This window comes from Orycteropus afer, unplaced genomic scaffold (genome assembly GCF_000298275.1).
Source record: "Orycteropus afer afer isolate SDZICR_OR568_19922 unplaced genomic scaffold, OryAfe1.0 scaffold00003, whole genome shotgun sequence".
In the NCBI taxonomy this organism is placed as follows: domain Eukaryota; kingdom Metazoa; phylum Chordata; class Mammalia; order Tubulidentata; family Orycteropodidae; genus Orycteropus; species Orycteropus afer.
The window spans coordinates 24,773,560-24,794,295 of NW_006921590.1; the positions used below are offsets into that span (position 1 = coordinate 24,773,560).

General features: G+C 39.8%; 1 protein-coding gene across 1 annotated transcript in view; it reads left to right on the forward strand.

Moving 5' to 3' along the window:
• The first annotated feature begins 3,583 nt into the window (after positions 1-3,583).
• COL6A6 (collagen type VI alpha 6 chain) overlaps positions 3,584-20,736 on the forward strand; it is a 151,192-nt gene continuing 134,039 nt past the window's right edge. Inside the window, exons 1-6 of the mRNA XM_007936829.2 lie at positions 3,584-3,644; positions 6,355-6,951; positions 8,604-9,224; positions 13,483-14,043; positions 15,065-15,622; positions 19,431-20,006. Coding sequence (XP_007935020.1) covers positions 3,584-3,644; positions 6,355-6,951; positions 8,604-9,224; positions 13,483-14,043; positions 15,065-15,622; positions 19,431-20,006 — 2,974 coding nt within the window. The remainder of the gene's footprint in view (positions 3,645-6,354; positions 6,952-8,603; positions 9,225-13,482; positions 14,044-15,064; positions 15,623-19,430; positions 20,007-20,736) is intronic.

Consider the following 20,736-nt stretch of genomic DNA (forward strand, 5'->3'; position numbering starts at 1 on the left):
GCTAAAGAATAATGTAGAATCTGCAAAACACTGCATAACGTGGATGAACTTGGAGGACATTATGCTGAGTAAAATAAGTCAATCAATCACAGAAGGGCAAATATTGTATTAGTTTCTTATTGTAAAAGTCAAGGAACAGTTTCTATATGGAAGGAAATTTTCTTTATTTACCAAGGGTGGTAGGGGAGAGTAGGGAACACTGTTAGATACTTAGAGATAAGTATTGATTTGGGTGAAGACAAGGGAAATATACCAAATGTGAATGATCAACATGGTGGCATTGAGGAAGAGGAAGACAGAGAGGTGCATGGGAGGTGCAGACGACAAAGATGAACCCTTTTGAGCATACAATATTATGTTGCCAGTGAAGGCAAACACAGGTATATGGGTGGATAGATGGGTGGACAGGCTGAACTACTAGATAGGTCTATGCAGCAGGGAGTGTACCCAAGACCATGTATAGGGTTGGCAGACAATGGTTCTACATGTGTATTTGGAAGTTCTGTAAGAATTCCCAGGGGTATAGTGGAGCTGACAAGGAGCAAGGTTGTAGTCACTTCTTGGTCACAGCCAGCTACCCAGAAGGACCAAGTAGTTGAACCTGTGGGCTTGGGACTATAGTCTCAAGGGACATCAAACTCAATTGACATAACATACTACACAAAACGTTCCATCTCCTACTTTGGCTAGTAGTGACTGGGATCTTAAAAGCTTGCAAGCAGCCATCTGGATGCAACAATGGGTCTCTCCTTGTCCAGAGCAAAGAATGAAGAAAACCAAAGATTCATGGAAACAATTAGTCCTCATGACTGGTACACTATGCAGTCCTCAGCCTATATGATTATGAGACCAGAAGAATTAGATGGTGCCCAGCTACCACTGTCTACCACTCAGAGAAGGATCTTTGTAGGAGATCCTGGATAGAGTGGGAGAACAATGTGGAACAAAACTCATAATCATTTGGGGGGGAAAAAAAAGGGACCAGGTTTGCTGGTCTGATAGAGCCTGGTGGAACCACTGAGACTGTGGTCTCTAGCTGCCTTTCAGGTCTGGAATTGAACCCACACCTGTGGCTTCCAGTGAAACAGAAGACAGGCATATGAGTTGAACGTGTACCTGAGTAGATACACTCCTTGGAGAGAACAATCATGGGAGAAAGAAGTGCTGTTTATGCACAGGGAGACAGTTCAGGGGGCAGGAGTACATGGAGGGATGGACATAGGGAAGAGGTAACTATTGTGAAGAAGTGAGAGGGGAGCTGTTGCATTGGGGTGAATTGTAGTCAATATCATGAGACACCATGTGTGTGAACTGCTGTATGGAAAGTGAATTTGCTCTGTAAACTTTTACCCAAAGCACAATTAAAAAGAAAATGAAATGTGGAATGAGGGATATCATTGCTTATTTCAGATGAATCTTGCCTGAAAGCAGAGAATACCAGAGAGCTGTTTACCTGTGCTTTATTGGTTATGCAAAGACATTCAACCTGTGGATCGTTACAAATTAGTATACACTGAATAGAATGGCAACACTTGACTGTGCTTATGAGGAACCTATACATAGACCAAGAGGCAGTCATTGAAACAGAACAAGGGGGATACTGTGTGGTTTATAATTAGAAAAAAGATGTGTGTCAGGGTTGCATTCTTTCACCATACTTACTCAATCTGTATGCTGAGCAAATAATCTGAGAAGTGGACTTTATGAAGAAGAATGCAACATCAGGATTCAAGGAAGACCACCGATGATATGCAGATGACACAACCTTGCTTGCTGAAAGTGAAGAAAACTTAAAGCATTCATTGAAGACAATCAAAGACTAATGCCTTCAATATGGATTACACTTCAACATAGAGAAAAAAAAATCCTCACAATTAGAACAATAAGTAGCATTATGATAAAGAGAAAAGATTGATATTTTCAAGGATTTCGTTTAACTTGGATCCACAATCAACACCCATGGAAGCAGCAGTCAGGAAGTCAAACAATATATTGTATTGGGCACATATGCTTCAAAAGACCTGTTTAATGTGTTAAAAAGCAAAGATGTCACTTTGAGGACCAAGATGCATTTGACCCAAGCCATGGTATTTTCAATCATCTCATGTGCATGAAAGTTGAACAATGAATAAGAAAGACTGAAGAAGAATTCATGCATTTAAATTATGGTGTTGGCAAAGAATACTGAATATACCATGGACTGCCTAAAGAATGAACAAATCTGCCTTGGAAGAAGTACATCCAGAATGCTCCTTAGAAGGGAGGATGGCAAGACTTCATTTCATGTACTTTGGACATATTATCAGGAGGGATCAATCCGTGAAAAAAGACATCATGCTTGGTAAAGTTAATGGTCAATGAAAAAGAGGAAGACCCCCAAGGAGAAGAATTAATACAGTAGCTGCAACTATGGGCTCCAAGAAAGCAATGATTGCTAGAATGGCTCCGACCAGGCTATGTTTTGTTTTGTTGTACACAGAGTCACTATGAGTCAAAACTGATTTGACAGTGCCTAACAAAGACACCACTCCTCAGAAGGAAGTTTGGGCAATCTACTTCCATAGTGATACCGCCTTGGAAACCCAAGAGGGGTCGCTGTGAGTCAGGTCTGACTTGACAGCACATAACAACAACAACAACAACAACAAATGCTTTAGACCAAACTACACAATTGGAAAACCTGGCCTTATTCAATTCTAAATAGTTAGAAGCAAATGGCTCAAATGTCCTTTTGCATAGCAAGACATCATATGGAATATGAAAGGTCATTCTTTGTTTCTGTTTTTAATGTCTTGCCTCACATTTAAGCATACTGAGAAATAATTAGCTTTCTTATAAGTCAGGAAGAAAAAGGGAGGGAACGGAATTTTGACCACATCTTGTTGTTATTAGATGCTGTCGAGTGATTCTGACTCATAGCAATCCTGTGTGACAGAGTAGAACTGCCCTATAGAGTTTTCTTGACTATGATCTTTAGAGAAGCAGATTGTAAGATCTTTCTCCTGGGAAGCCACTGGGTGGGTTCAACCCACCAACCTTTCCATTATTAGTTAAACACTTAACCATTTGCACCAGCAGGCATCCTTTGATCACATTTAGAAATATTAAATATGATTCAAAGATGAAACACACCTATGTATCCATGCTGGAAAGATTAAGAAAAGAGGGTTTAAACTGTGTCCCTGCCGTGAACTCTGAATTGTCTTGGCAGTGAGTGGAAAGAAAATGACACTAGCGGACAAGGAAAATGATTAACAGGAACACGGTATTGTTGGAACGAGAATGCATTTGGCTACCTCCACTAAGTATCCAAAATCTCATGTTGCTACATGGACTGGAGAGCAAGATAAGTTCTGATGATTATAAGTGTCGGTTCTTCTTTTTGTAAGGCATGTCACAGGTTAGAAAGTCAGGGAATCTTAGAAGTTCCTTGTCCTCTATTGCACCCAATTTACTATTTAATTTTGTGTGCTAATATATATGTAAGTTTTGATTCTCAAATCATAACCACAACAATTTTTGATGTTTATATTTTTGCCTTTTCAGATTTCAAGTTGGAGATTTTTCAGGTCATAATTTGAAAATGCTGCTGATTTTGTTCCTCATAATAATTTGTTCCCATGTTTCTGTGAACCAGGATTCTGGTAAGGAAAAATAATGGAAAGAATTCTTTTTCTTAACTTTCATTGTGGAAAATAGATAATATGCAAGTTTGACCTAAGTCAAGTGTTTTATTGTGTTGTTCTGTTTTGTTTTTGGAGGTTGGGACAGTGGTAGTTCAATTTTTTTTTTCATGTCACCTTTGTTTCTTTGAAGATCATTTGTTTCTGAGCCTTACTTCTTGTTAACAAAAGACAGGTAGATGAAAGATGTCATTATGTTCTCAATTTCAACCTCTTTTTAACCTCTGGGAGGTTCCATGAAAATTCTATCCATTTATATTAGCTTCAGACCTGAAAATTTGGAATGTTCTTCCTAATTCATTTGTGCCAAAATGGTGTCTTAGTTAAGTGTTCAGTGTTTGCTCCAACTTAAAACTGCTTACATTCCTTTTGTGAAGGAAATGCATACACCCTGCAGAGAAAGTCCCACAGCTACTTTCTACTGTCTGTCAGCTCTCTATGTCCAGGGAACTCAAAGTCAGAATATTGGCCCATTCTTCACCACCTCTTCAATTCATCTCCACACCTTATACTGGCTTTTACAACCTCCTCAAGGACTTTGATCTTGGCAACCAGTTTTCTAAACAGATAAACTTCACTTTGCCTTTAAAATGTCTTCCTTTGATGTCTCATTGGGCCTGATGTTCAACTTTTTGAAGAAAGGCAATGCTTTTCCCCCAATTGTTTTATGATTCCAAGTCATGAAGCCTGAATCCACCTCATGTGCCAGTCATCTATACTTCCTTCCCCCACATGAGATGTGACGTATTATTGAGGAACAGACAGGTTGTGTTGGTCACAGGAAGCCCTTCTGTGTGGGCCTCTCCTGATAGTCCTTATAGGGGTTCCAGCATTCTCTTGGAGAAAGGTGTTACTTTACTCTCACTTATTTCTTCCGTCAGATCTTCTGGCTGTATGATCATCAAAGGAATCTCAAGCTGGTTGCAATTTGGTTGTTTAGAATATAAAAAAATAACCATTTTTTCCACTATGCTTCAATTGAACTGCTACAAAAAGAATGAAGTAACACACAAGAGTGCCAACATAACAATTATAAAAAGGAAAAGATTGAAGTTATTTGAATTTGACTAAAATTTATTTAGTAACTATTTCAGATAATCAGAATCTCATCAGAAATACCTTAGATATTTTCTAGTTCAAGGTCTTCATTTTAAAGGTGAGGGAAACTGAGGCTCAGATGTATTGAATGACTTGTTAGAGATCCTAGAGTTAGCTGATGACAAAGTCAGATCTTCCAGTACTTGCTCAATTACACTGTATTTTCTTAAATACATACACACACATATACACAATTTCCCTTTCTTCCCTAGACAAGATATTCATCTTATATGAGGGTGTAGGAGCTCTGAATCCAAATCATCAGACCACCGGGGAAGGACTTTTAATGCTTGAACCCAGTGATTGTCTATCATAGGAAAAAAGATAATTTGAGATACCTAGCATTGGTAGCATAGTGCCTAAGTTACTTGACAGCTATCCAGAAGGCTGGCTGTTCAAACCCACAAGCCACTCCTCGGAAGGAAGGTTGGGCAATCTATTTCCATAGTGATACCGCCTCGGAAACCCAAGGAGGGGTTGCTATGGGTCGGTTCCAACTCGACGGCACATAACAACAACAACAACAACAACAAGCATTGAATGTAGCATTGAATGAAGTTTAAAAGTTCAGGAAAATATTGTATTGCTGTATAAAAATTACACTTTAATGAGAACTAAAGCTATAATCCCTTTTCTAGCCCAAGATATATTTGTTTCCATCATATTTTATATATGTGAGAACATATTTACCAATTACAATTCTCACTTCTTTGATTTATCAAAAATATTATGTTGTTGTTGCCCCGACTCATAGCGACCCCTCCTTGGGTTTCCGAGGCAGTATCACTACAGAAGTAGGATTGCCCAACCACAACCTTAAAATAGATTGAGACAAACTCATATTTTTATGATTTTGAAACATTTTTTTAAACCTCATGTTGACAGTTTGAAATACAAAACTAATTTGTGTATAAGCCCATCAGATCATCTACCTTATTTAAATGGGAGTCACAATGACAGGCATTCTTTCAAATTTCACCTTTCAAACAAATTCAAAGCAATTTCATTCTCAATTAAAATTTCATCTTGTTGATATAAATTGAGATCAAAATTCTGAAAGCCAAGAAAAAAAGTACAAGAGAAAACTATCCACAAAAGTTATAAACATCCATGATTTTACTTCTCTGTATTTACCTATTAGTTAATGCCTTGTGCAAGTTATGATTACTTTTATAATTAGTTCAAATGAAAGGCTGTAACAAATGAATGGGCTCAAGAAATAGATACTTCTTTCTCTTGAGAAAATTTGCAATTTCAGGCTAGTATTTTCTGTTCATTGGGAAGGAAATAAGAAAATAAGTACAAGAGGAAACTAAGTTTATTCTCATATTTAAAAAAAAAAACAAAACAAAACACTGCCATCAAGTCGATTCTGACTCATAGCAACCCTCTTTGGTTTTCCAAGGTGGTAAATCTTTATGGAAGTAGATTGCCCAGTCTTCCTTCTACAGAGTGGCTGGTGGATTTGAACCACCAACCTTCTGGTTAGCTGTCAATGCTTTAGTTGGCATTAAATATGGCAGTAAGTTTTTCAGGTTTTTGCTTTGCTCATGTGTCTGTTATGGTTTTGTAGGCCCTGAGTATGCAGATGTCGTGTTTCTGGTGGACAGTTCTGACCACGTGGGAGCTAAGTCCTTTCCACTTGTGAAAGCATTCATCAACAAAATGATTAACAGTCTCCCCATAGAAGCTGACAAATACCGTGTGGCCCTGGCCCAGTACAGCAACAAACTTCACAATGAATTCCAACTGAGCACCTTCAAGAGCAAGAACCCCATGTTGAACCACCTCAAGAAGAACTTTGGATTCCTTGGCGGGTCCCTGCGAATAGGAAATGCCCTCCGGGAGGCTCACAGGACCTATTTCTCTACACCCACAAATGGGAGAGACAAGAAACAGTTTCCCCCCATTTTGGTGGTCCTGGCTTCAGCCGAGTCTGAGGATGACGTGGAAAAGGCTGCTAGAGCCCTGCAGAAAGACGGGGTGAGGATCGTGTCTGTGGGGATGCAGAGAGCTTCAGAGGAAAACCTGAAAGTCATGGCCACATCTCAGTTTCATTTCCACCTGCGGACAATCAGAGACCTCAGCACATTTTCACAAAACATGACACAGATCATCAAGGATGTAATTCAGTACAAGGAAGGAGCAGTCAATGATGTCCTGGTAGAAGGTGGGCTTACATATGTAGGAATGATGACAAATTGCTTTTGAAAAGATAGCATGAGGAGAGAATTTAAACTCTGTAAACACCTTTTCCCTGGGCTGAACTTTCAGAATGTTAAATGTAGTGTGTTCAAGGGGACCCAATGTTTGTGACCATTGTAAACCTAGTGAATCCACCTTGGTGTTCCACATATACCTTATGTGGATGAATCACAGGCCATTTACAGGCTTTTTAAAGATTCAGACCACCTGCTTACCTCTGAGCTACCTCCCTGGGCTTTAGCTGCTATGTCATTTTATTACAGGTAAATTAAAAAGGTAAATTTGCCCTGAAGAAAATCCTGACTCCTGAAGTCATATGATTTAATCACAGTATCTTCGAGCTAGGAACAACTTCAGCTAGCCCAAATATGTATTCTGCAGAGATAAAATTGTGTTCATTCTTAGGGGTGATGTGATCTGGCCAGGAGCCAGGTAGAAATTTGAAGTCAGAGCCAGGTCAGGTCTTCTGGGTCCCAGGCCCACGTAGTTTCAACCTCACACTGCTTCCCACTCTGCTGCTCTGTCCTGAATTAGCCTCCTTTGTTCTGTTCCATTTCCAACCTGTACTCCCAGTCAGACTTCTTGCATGCCTCTGTGAACAAGAATGGCCAAGATTTTATGAACATCATTCAAGCAAGGAACAGGGGAAAGCCAGTAAAAAATTATTTGTTCATAGTATACATAACAAAATAGAGCAAACTCACATTATTCCTAGTTAAATCAACTTGAATTAAATTACATATATAATTATTTATTAATAATAGAGAAATCCCTAGGTGGTGCAAACAGTTTGCACTCAACTGGTTGGTGGTTCAAACCCACACAGCGGTATACTGTGGAAGAAAGGCTTGGCAATCTTCTTCCATTGACAAGAAAACCTTATGGAGCAGTTCTGCTCTGTAACATGTGGGATCACCATGAGTCAGAACTGACTCAAAGGTAACTAACAACAACAACAACAACAATAACATTGATAATAGAGAGTATTTTCTTGTGGGAAACTCTGAAAGTATGAATCCTCATTACTAGTATCTTTTCCAAATAAAATAATTGAAAGCACAATTGCTGTTCTATGACCAGTCCTTAGTACTATTTGGACTATACCCCAAAACCAAACCCACTGCCTTCGAGTTGATTCCGACTTGTAGTGACTCCATTGGATTTCCAAGGTGGCAAATCTTACAGAAGTAGATTGCCCCATCTTCCTTCCACGGAGCTGCTGGTTAGCAGTCAAATGTCTTAGGCACTGTACCATCAGAGCTCCTCATGTGGACTATAAGTACTAATTATAATGGTGATGATGATTTAAATGATTTTAATATGACCTTAATAGGTACTGTTCATTAAGTAAGCTAAGCACATTATCTCATTTCATTTCCATAATAACTCTATCAGGTTAATTACTATTTTTATTATCTCTGCTTTACAGGTGAGGAAGACTGTTTAGGGAAGATCCAACATTTGATCCCACGCCTTCTGATCTCAGCTTCATAATCACTTTGTGTACCTCCTTCTTTCTTTAAGTGTACAGCCAAGCTGTACACTTCATGTTATCTGATGAGCAGAGATGTTGAACCTCTAACTAAAATTGTGCCTGTTCCTTTCTTGCCTATGCAGTTTGCCAAGGCCCTTCTGTAGCCGACGTTGTGTTCCTGTTGGATGTGTCCATCAACGGCAGCCTGGAGAACTTTGACAATCTTAAAGACTTCCTGGAAGAGAGTGTCTCTGCTCTTGACATAAAAGAACACTGCATGAGAGTTGGCCTTGTGGCCTATAGCAATGAGACGACAGTGATAAACTCACTGAATGCAGGCATAAACAAGTCAGAGGTTCTCCAGCACATACAGAACCTCTCTCCCCAGACTGGGAATGCCTACACTGGAGCTGCCATCAGGAAGATCAAGAAAGAAGTCTTCAGTGCACGGCATGGCAGTCGGAAGAATCAGGGGGTGCCTCAGATTGCAGTGCTGGTGACACATAGACCATCAGAAGACAACGTGACCAAGGCAGCTGTGAACCTGCGGCGTGAGGGCGTGACCATCTTCACCGTGGGCATAGAGGGGGCTAGTGATGCTCAGTTAGAAAAGATAGCCTCTCACCCTGCTGAGCAGTATGTATCCAAACTGAAGACCTTCTCTGACCTGGCCGCCCACAACCAGACGTTTCTGAAGAAGCTGCGGAATCAAATAACACATACAGTCTCTGTTTTCTCAGAACGGACAGAAACCCTCAAGTCTGGTAAGGCCTTTTGCTGAGAGAAAGATTTTTCAGATCATTTTTCTTTTTTTTCTCTCCTCTTTTTTTTGTCTTTCAGAATTTATGTATACAAAGGGGACTGCAGGGATGTGATATGGATGAGGAGAACAAGTCTCTAGTTTTTACTTTAGTTTGATAATTTGTTGTCAGGTGCTGTTAAGTTGGCTTCCATTCATAGCGAACCCATGTACAATAGAACAAAACACTGCCTGGTCCTGTGCCATCCTCACAGTCTTTGCTATGCTTGAGCCCTTTGTTGCAGCCACTGTGTCAATCTATCTCATTGAGGTCTTCCCCTTTTTAGCTGACCCTCTACTTAATCAAGCATGATATCCTTCTCCAGGGACTGGTCTCTTCTGACCACATGACCAAAGCACGAGAGATGAAGTTTGGCCATTCTCACTTTTAAGGAGCATTCATTCTGGCTGTACTTCTTCCAAGACAGATTTGTTTGCTTTTCTGACAGTCCATGGTATTTTTAGTATTCTTTCCCAGCACCACAGTTGAAACGCATCAATTCTTCTTTGATCTTCCTTATTCATTGTGCAGCTTTCACATATGTATGAGGCTATTGAAAATCCCATAGCTTGGGTCAGGTGTGCTTTAGTCTTCTTTGCTCATTAATACTTTAAAGAGGTCTTTTGCAACAGATGCCCCAGTGCAATACATCATCTGATTTTTTGAATGCTGCATCCACAGACATTGATTGTGGGTCCAAATAAAATTAAATCCCTGACAACCTCAATCTTTTCTTCATTTATTGTGATGTTGCTTATTGGTCCAGTTGTGAGGTTTTGTTTTTGTTTTTTTTTTTTATGTTGAAGTATAATCCATAATGAAGACTGTGGTCTTTGATCTTCATCAGTAAGTGCTTCAAATCATCTTCACTTTCAGCAAGCAAAGTTGTTTCATCTGCATATTGCAGGTCCTTAATGAATCTTCTTCCAATCCTGATACTGCATTCTTCTTTTTATAGTCCAGGTTCTCAGATTATTTGCTTAGCATACAGATCGAAGAAGTATGATGATAGGATACCCTGACACACACCTTTCTTGATTTTAAACCGTGTGATATCCCCCTGTTCTGTTCAAATGACTCCCTGTTGGTCTATGTACAAGTTCTTCATAAGCACAATTAAATATTCTGGAATTCCCATTCTTTACAATGTTATCCATAACGTGTTTTGTCCATACAGTTGAATACTTTTGCATAGTCAAGAACCATTAATAAACATCTTTCTGGTACTCTCTACTTTCAGCCAAGATCCATCTGATATCAGCAATGATATTCCTCATTCCACATACTCGTCTGAATCCAGCTTGAACATCTGGCAGTTCTCTGTCAATAATATACTGGTGTAACTGCTTTAGAATCATCTTCAGCAGAATTTTACTTGCATGTGATATTAATGATACAGTTTGATAATTTCCAGTCTGTAGGATCCCCTTTCTTTGAAATGGGCACAGATATTGATCTCTTCTAGTTGATTGTCCAGTCAACTGTCTTCTAAATTTCTTAGCATAAACAACTGAGTGTCTCCAGTGCTGCTTCCGTTTGTTGAAACATCTCAGTGGGCATTCCATCAATTCCTGCAGCCTTGTTTATTGCCAGTTCCTTCAGTGCAGGTTAGAGTTCTGCCTTCAGTACCATATGTTCTTGATCATATGCTATGTCCTGAAGTGGTTGAACATTGACCAATTCTTTTTGGTACAGTGACTCTGTGGATTCCTTCCATCTTCTTTTGATGCTTCCTGCATCATTTAATAATTTGCCCATAGAATCCTTCAGTATTGCAACTCAAGGCTTGAGTTTTTTTCTTCTTTTTTTTTAAGCTTGAGAAATGCCAAATTTCTTCTCATTTGGTTTCTAATCCAGATCTCTGAACATTTCATAACACTTTACTTTGTCTTCTCAAGCTTCCCCTTGAAATCTGTTCAGCTCTTTTATTTAATCATTTCTTCCACTCACTTTAATTACTCTCTGTTTAAGAGCACGTTTCAGGGTCTCTTCTGACATCCAGTTTGGCCTTTTCTTCCTTTCCAATCTTTTTAATGACATTTGCTTTCTTCATGTGTGATGTTCTTCATGTCATCCATTATTTGTTTGGTCTCTGGTCATTGGTTTTCAAATCTGTTCTTCAGATGGTCTCTAAATTCAGGTGGGATATACTCAAGATTGTATTTTGGCTCTTGTGGACTTGTTTAAATCTTCTTCAGCTTCACTTTGAACTTGCATGTGAGCAATTGATGGTCTGTTCCACTCTTGGCCTTGTTCTGACTTTGAACATCTCTATCACTTTTTTCTACAGATGTAGTTGATTTGATTCCTGTGTGGTCCATCTGGCAAAGTCTACCAGATAGCCCCCGTTTATGTTGTTGAATAAAGGTATTTGCAATGAGTGAGTCATTGGTCTTGCAAAATTCTATCATGTGATCTCAAGCATTGTTTCTTTCACCACAGCCATATTTTCCAAATGCTTCGTCTTTGTTTCCAGCTTTCATATTCCAATTGCCTGTAATTATCAATACATCCTGATTGCATGTTTAGTCAATTTCAGATTGCAGAAGTTGGTAAAAATCTTCAGTTTGTTTGTTTTTGGCTTTTAGTGGTTGGTGTGTAAATTTGAATAATAGTAGTGTTAGTACTTTTCCTTGTAAGTATATTATATTATCCTATCACTGACAGCATTGTACTTTGGTATACATCTTGAAATGTTCTTTTTGGCATTCATCTTCAATTTGGCATTCCCAGCATAATAGACCACATGGCTGTCTGATTCAGAATGGTGAATACTTGTCCATTTCAGCTCACTAATGCCTAGGACTAATGCCTAGGACGGAGCTCTGGTAGCATAGTGGCTAAGACAGTTGCCTGCTATCCAGACGGCTGGCGGTTCAAACCCACCAGCCACTCCTCGGAAGGAAGATGGGGTAATCTACTTCCGTAGTGATACTGCCTCGGAAACCCAAGGATGGGTCGCTATGAGTCAGGTCTGACTCGAGGGCACATAACAACAACAATGACAACAATTTGATTGCTACCTCCAGAACACCATACTTAGCTATTTTTCTTCCTTTACTGTTTTCTTTCTCTCCCCTTTGTCTCTCATCTTCCCCTTCTCCTTACTTTCTTGTTCTTATTTTTTCTCTCCCTTTTCTTCTTTCCTCATCCCTAAATTCCAGTTTACAGTATAAGTAGGAATTATGATTTGGATAGGAGTCCTGGTGGCACAGTGGTTAAAGCGGTTGGCTGGTAACTGAAAGACTGGTGGCTCAAACTCATCAGCTGCTCTGTGGGAGAAAGATGTGGTGGTGTGCTACCATAAAGTTTTACAGACTTGAAACCCTATAGAGAAACCCTGTTCTGTCCTTTATAGTCACTATGAATCAGAATCAACTCAATGGCATTAGGTTTGTTTTTCTTTTGAACAAGAGAGGATACTTTTTGCCTTTCTTCTCAGGGGACTTAGGACTGTTCCCATGGTTTTCATGTAACATCAGCATAAGCATTCTATGAGTCAGAACTGACTCTGAAGCAACGGATTATGTTTTGGATTGAACCTGGAGTGATGAATTTGTTGGGAAGTTGCATTCTAGTATCTGAGAGTTTAGAGAATGAGACAGAAAGCAATATATTTTATATATTTTTAATATGCTTAATATTTACACACACAGTCTTAGTATTTATATGTATGTGTATATTGAATACATTCTTGGATAACTATTGATAGCATGCGTACTATAAAAATATTGCCCTACATACATAATGCCACTGACAATCCCCCTGCTTTAGTTATTTGACCAGGTATGAGTGAGGAATAAATAATTTGTTCAAGATTTCAAGGAAAAGAACTCATATGGCTATAATGTTCCATTAAATACTTTCTCTACTCCACAACACACCTTTTGACTTCTTGCTAAGCAGTTATTTACTAATGAGAAAAGGGACTTTTAAAAGGCGTTTAAAATTTTTCTTTCCAATCTTTGTACTATGTCCAAATTTACCCTCATTCATGGCAGAGAAATATCTAAATAGCACTAAAGTATCAGAAGTAATTCATTTGGCTCAACTGATGCTAATAGCCATAATTTTAAGCCTGTCTTTTAAGCCTAGGAGTTGTTTCCCATCTTTCTGTCTGGAGAAGCTCATACTTGTTCTCTTTTGTTTTTTTTCTCAACTACTCCCATTTCCTCTTCACACTTGCCCCAAATGCCAGACTCAGTTTTTTGTTCTATTTTAGGTTGTGTGGACACGGAAGAAGCTGACATCTATCTGCTCATTGACGGCTCAGGGAACACTCAAGCCACTGACTTCCATGAAATGAAGACCTTCCTGTCAGAGATTGTAGGGATGTTCAACATTGCTCCCCATAAGGTGCGGGTTGGGGCTGTCCAGTATGCTGACACCTGGGACTTGGAATTTGAGATCAATAAATATTCAAATAAGCATGATTTGGGAAAGGCCATTGAGAATATTAGGCAGATAGGTGGGAATACAAACACAGGTGCAGCTCTGAATTTCACTCTGGAGCTGTTGCAAAAAGCAAAGAAGCAGCGAGGAAACAAAGTGCCACGTCATCTTATTGTCCTGACAAATGGCATGTCCAAGGATAGCATCTTGGAGCCCGTGAACAGACTAAGAGAGGAGCTCATCAATGTTTATGCTATTGGGGTCAAGGAGGCCAACCAAACACAGCTGCACGAAATTGCTGGTGAGGAAAAGAGAGTGTACTACGTGCATGACTTTGACTCTTTGAAAGACATAAGAAATCAAGTTGTTCAAGAAATCTGTGCAAAAGAAGGTAAGAGAATTGGTGACTTCACCTTTAGACTTCAGCTCACACACATATTGCTTTCATGGGGAGAGTTGACGTTGTTGGTTTAGAGAAATAATATAAATTTCTAAGTCGAGATTTGTTGACCCGTGTAACTATGTTTGTTCTCCAGAACAAAAGTAAAGGCTCATTAAAGCATTGCTGACATTTGGGAGTTTCCCTAATAAGTACTAATTAGCTTCTTCCCACAAATCCCTGCTAGAGTAGATGCACAATTATGTGCTGCCATGTGCAATATGATCGAATAATTTCAGATCTGAGAAGTACTTTGGATTTATTTAAATTGCTTTCTAATAAAACTTCTATGAAATCTTTTAGAGCTGTATCATTAGTTTGCAACCTACTGATAGGGTGATTCTTCCCCCCTAAGGGGACACTTGACAGCATATAACAACAACAAGGGGACATTTGACAATGTCTATAGAAACTTGTTTCAATGTCTATAGATACTTGTTATTGCTACAATTGAGGGGATGCTACTGACATTAAATGGCTAAACATCCTACAATATGATACAATGCACAGATAGCCACCCATGATAAAGACAAAAGGTTAGTAGTGTTGAGGTTGAGAAACCTTGAGTTACATATTACATATTAAATATAATATTCTCATTTTTATTGCCTTCAATGCTTTACTTACTTGCTAACATTCCTGACCAAACACACACTTAATTGCAATTTAGAATCATTTGTGTTTTAGATTTTTCTGTTTACTGGTTTTATCACATGTAGCCAACTTGGGAGGAGCTCAGGTGGTACAGTGGTGAAAGCATTCAACTGCTAACCGAATAGGTTGACGGTTTGAACCCACCAGCCACTCTGTGGGAGAAAAATGAGGCAGTCTGTTTCTGTAAAGATTTACATCCTTGGAAACCCTATGGGACAGTTCTACTCTGTCCTACAGGGTCACTTGCTGAGTCAGGATCGACTCAATGGCAGTGACAGGGTAGCAGACTTGAGTAAACATCCCTATTTCTCTCACGCAGCCTGCAAAGAGATGAAAGCCGACATCATGTTTTTGGTGGACAGTTCTGGCAGTATAGGACTTGAAAATTTCGGCAAAATGAAAACATTCATGAAAAACCTGGTGAGCAAATCTCAGATTGGGGCAGATCGGGTACAAATCGGTGTCGTCCAGTTCAGCCACATCAATAAGGAGGAGTTTCCGCTCAACAGATACATGTCCCCACGTGAAATTTCAGACGCAATAGACCGCATGCCTCACCTAGGAGAAACCACTTTGACTGGAAGTGCCCTGAACTTTGTGTCTCAATACTTCAGCCCTGCCAAGGGAGCCCGGTCCAACGTCAGGAAGTTTCTCATCCTCATCACGGATGGTGAAGCTCATGACATAGTAAAGGACCCAGCAGTAGCACTTCGTCAAGAAGGCATCATTATCTACTCTGTGGGAGTGTTTGGATCCAATGTTACCCAGCTTGAGGAGATCAGCGGGAGGCCAGAGATGGTTTTTTATGTTGAGAATTTTGACATTCTGCAGCGCATTGAAGATGATCTTGTTTTTGGAATTTGCAGCCCCCATGAAGGTAGGCGTGGACATAGGCACTAATGGGACTATTCAAACATCAGGTGTCAATGTTACTCATCATTTATTGAATTGGTAGACAGTCATTTAAACATTGTAAACTTTTTTGATTAACTGAGAATTTATCCTAGTGGCTTTTGAATTGCATGTGAAATGCAACTTTTTTTTTTTTTTTTAATTTAAATCCCTGTGCCCTTCATATCTGTGCATTCCTGTCTGTCCAGCTTTCCCTCTACTAGAATGCTGCCCCTCTGGTGTCTCATGGCTGATTGATCTAAGGGGTGCATCTCCCTAGAGTAGGTGGGTGCATCTTCCTGGGGTAGGTGTTCTGCATGCAGGTCTTTCTGCTGTGGGGCTGAAAGCCAATCCATAGAAGTTAGTCCATTTCCAGGCCCAAAGGGTAGCTTGGGGCCTGTTCTGGTTCCCTAGTGCTCCTCTAACAAGAATATACCACAAATGGGATGGCCTTAACAAACAGGAGTTTATTCTTACAATTTGGAGGCTTTAAGTCCATGTTCAGAGTGCCAGGCTCTAGGGGCTGGGTGAAAGCCCCTCAACCTTGGGCTTCAGCTTTGCCTCCAACTCCCAGCCCACTGAAGCTAGAGGCCTTTCTTCACTCAGACAGCTGCTGGCTGCTGAGGCTGAGAAGCCCAAGGTTGACAAGTAAAAAGGCACAGTCCTGATGTTACCAAACCACATGGCAGGCCATTAATTTAAGTCCATCGTAAGTCCCAAGGTTGGGAGAATGGCAGAGAATGGCAGGCTGCTGAACAGCAACATCAGTACATGCAGGGTCTAAGCATGCCATAGGCTAGAGACTACCCCCAAGGTTTCTCCTTATATGCAGGAAGCAGACCACATCCCAAAGGCAGCTACTCAGCTGCTTGTAGTACATCCCACCATGGAGTTGATTGCCAGTCTCATTGTGGGGAGTAACTACCACCAGCTGCCCAGCCACTCAACCAGGCCCAGCCAAGTTGACATACAAATTTAACTACCACAAGGCCATAGTCTCGGTTCCACCAGTTTCTATCTGACTGGTAATTCTGCTCATTTTTGTGTTTTTTAATTTTTCTCTACATTTTTCCTCACACTCTAGCCAGGATCTTCAGTCTCGATCCCTTTCCAAGTGGTTGGCATTGTAGCTGGGCACCATCTAGTTCTGGTCTCGGGGTCCTGAAAGCTGAGGTTCTCTGGACCATCTTATCCTTGGACTAATTGTTTCCAGATGCCTTTGATTTTCTTCACTCTTCTTTGCTTCAGATGAGAGAAGAACAATAGTTGTATCTTAGGTGGCCACTTGAAACCTTTTAACACCCCAGTGGCTACTCACTGAAGTAGATTGTAGAACAAGATTGTTATGTATTAGGTTGTGCCAATTGAGCATGATGTCCTGTGAGAGTATGGTCCCAAGTCCACAGGCCTGGTGATTCTCTCTCTCAGGGTGTTTGGTTGTCTCTGAGAAGTTACTCCAATTTTTTCTTCTGTTGTTTCTGTAATGTATGTGACTAATTTTGTAGCACAAGTACATATGTAAGATTATCTTCAGCCAAATCTATCATTGGTCTAGGGCATATTCCTATTCACCTACCTCCACCTGACCTTCTCAAAGAAGAGATGCAACTTTCTTAAACAGAACTAAGTAATCGAATTAGGCAGTCAGGTGAATGGGAAAGAACAAGTTGGTGCACTTTAGATTCTCTCTCATTTGTATCCAAAGAGCACGGGCGTGATGAATCTTCCATTTAAAAAAAAAAAAAAATAGTATAATCTCTTGTCTTAGGTCAAGTTCTCTGGAAGTAGATAAGTCTAGGAATCTTTTGAAAAAGATTTATTGAAAGAGAGTCTTGAGAAGGGAGTAGGGAAAGCAGGGAAAGGCACAGATAGGAACTTAGCAAGGAGGTGGTCTTAACTGGAGTTTAGCTTCAGCCTCATCCCCTGGGGAGTTCTAGAGCGTGAATTATACCATAGAGTTGGTCCTTTCTGGAAGCATGGGCCCAACCTCTTGTACCTTGTGTCATTCTCTACACATGGGCTGCTGAGGTAGGCTTAGAGGGGCATAACCACTTGCCCAAAGTGGCTCCTGTTTGGTCTAGCATCCACTGAAAATGAATGCTTTTATAAAATAAGATAATGTTTTGTGGAAAATACTCTAATATTCATTAAGTCCTGTAAAGGAGGAATTTAGTGAGGGAACTTAAGCAATAGATGTTTCAAATGAAGTAAATGGCATAGTTTCCACCCTCCTCCTATGAACCTGCAGAGAAATGGAAGCAATGAAACAAATAAAAAAAAAGTTCATCAAATGTAAGGGACTGATTTATACTATGACTCCCCAGAGCTTGATGGCAGAGGCATTCTGAAGAAGTCTATTTGAAGGAAATGGATCTTAATGGAGTTTTGAAGGAAGAGAGAAATACTATTCTGTTATTCAAATTACGTTCAGCTCACACTAGAAAGCTTTATGATTGTGGATTGTGGTGAGCACTTTGAGGGAAAAGGAGTATACCTGATTTATATTCCCTGATAATCCCACCCAGAACAAATCTGAACTTTTAGAATGGTCCCAACCCTGAGTGATTACACCCAGGTCCCTGAGTAGTCCTACCAGACTTTGCAGGACAGCAGAAGGCCAAAAAGGCATAGTTTCTTTCTTAGCGGAACCAGCCCTGCTTAACAATTTGGTTTATGGTTCAGTACATATGACCTCTAGTCAGTGGGGTAAGTACATTGACTATGGGGTTTTTAATAACCTTGCCACATAGTAAGGGGCCTGGCAAAGAAAGGACAAATTGATGAGTCTCTGGAGAGTGGGGGTTATTGCTTACAATCCCATTTCTCAAGAATAGATGAGTTAACATTTAGAACAAGCCTTTCTAAGGCCTGTAGAGAGAATGTGTGATTCACGGTCTAAATAATTAGCCATCTTATAATCTTACTTCTCCAGAATTGATAACTTAGAACACTCTGGTCTTCAGATTGAACATGCTATCCATGACTAAAATGTTAATTAGGTCTTTCCTGCTTTATTTTTCCATAGCCTTGACCCAGATTAAGAAAGCTAATATGATCACTTAGTTGGGCCAAGTGAAAAATGGACTTATGTCTATGATGAGGTCCAATAATGAAAACAGATAATGTTTCAAGAAAGTCAAAAAGGAACAAATGTAACCTTAAAAAGTCACCCATCAAAGAACCAGGAAAAATATACAGTATTGTCAAATTTATTTCTTTCAGTAATTTTCTCTAAGGTTTATCTTAAGAATAAAATCTCATGATTCCTGTGGCTTAAAAATAAATAAATAAATAAAGACAAATTTGTATAAATGAAAGCACATGTTAAAGAATCCATTTATGCAAGAAAAATGCCACAGAATTGTATATTTTTTTAAAAGTCCAAAAGTACTTGAAATTTTTATTCTTGGTGAGTCTGTGATGGATGGCCCCCTCACACCTCTCACAATGGACTACACATCTTCCTTGTCTTACAAACTCACCTGGTTGAGGATTATGCACTGGCAACATAAATAAACGTGTGTTGTCTTGGTTATTTAGGGAATCGACATTCTAATATAGAACATGATCCCATGGAGAGGGAACACCAACAATTTTTTTTTTAAGAAAATTAAAAAATCTCCCATGGAAACCGTGTGCAAGAGTGGGGGAGAAGAGGTATATGGAACTTTCTGCATTTTCTGTGTAATTTTTCTGTACACTTAAACTGCTCTAAAATATAAAGTTTATTTTTTAAGTCTCCCATCATACCCAAAGCAAATTTCATATGGTTTTCCTTTCTCTTCTCCTTTTAGAATGCAAGCGGATTGAAGTTTTAGATGTTGTGTTTGTGATTGATAGCTCTGGCAGCATTGACCATGATGAATATAATATCATGAAGGACTTTATGATTGGCTTGGTGAAAAAAGCCGATGTTGGCAAGAATCAGGTCCGGTTTGGTGCTCTGAAGTATGCTGATGACCCAGAGGTGCTGTTTTATCTCAATCAGCATGGCACAAAAGGGGAGGTGATTTCGGTGCTCCAGAATGACCAGCCCATGGGGGGCAACACTTACACTGCTGAGGCACTAGGATTCTCAGACCACATGTTCACTGAAGCCCAGGGCAGCCGCCTACACAAAGGGGTCCCCCAGGTCCTCATTGTGATCACCGATGGAGAATCCCATGATGCAGATAAACTCAATGCCACAGCAAAGGCCTTGCGAGACAAGGGCATTCTTGTCCTGGCTGTGGGGATTGCCGGTGCCAATCCTGTGGAGCTCTTAGCCATGGCAGGGTCAAGTGACAAATACTTCTTTGTGGAGACTTTTGGAGGCCTGAAGGGGATATTTTCAGATGTGTCAGCCAGTGTCTGTAACTCTTCAAAAGTAGGTAAGGTTTGTCAATTAAGATTTTCCTAATAGTTTGTAGCAGAAGGTCAAATGAGGGAGAAACCAAAGTAACAGTCCTCAGGAGCAAGTTCTCCAGAGAGAAAAGAGGAGCTCTAATTGTTTTGTATAACTTCCCACAATTACAGAATCTCAGAGATAGAAAGACCTCAAGGACATTTGATTTTTCCCCAAGGAGAAATACTTTTTACAGCATTTTAACTCACTTCTGCCTAAACTCTTCTAATGATGGGAAACTCATTATGTTTGAATAGGCTATATTTATTAGAACATGCATTTACTTGCATGTCATTTCCACCCACTAGTTCTTTTTCCTGCTCTTTACACAAGAAGTCAAATTACATCTCCTCCTAACAGCCAGCATCATTGCATGAAGTCTTTTCTCCTCTATGACTAGAAGTCCCTAATTCCTTCACTTATTTTTACAATGTCACAAGCTCTTTCAAATGGGAAGCCCAGTATTAAGTGCTTCGTTCTAGCCTAAGATGTTTCCAAGGAAGATCTCAGTGGGACGTCCTTTACACTGAATGTTGTGTTTCTATTCTGGCAGCTGAAAATTTCATTGCCATCTTTATTTATTTATTTGGCTGCCATTTTACAGTTTTGATTCAGAAAGAAGCTCTAGTGGTGCTGTGGTTAAGGCATTAGCCTGTAACCAAAACATTGGTGGTTTCAACCCACAACTGCTTTGTGGGAGAAAGATGAGGCAATCT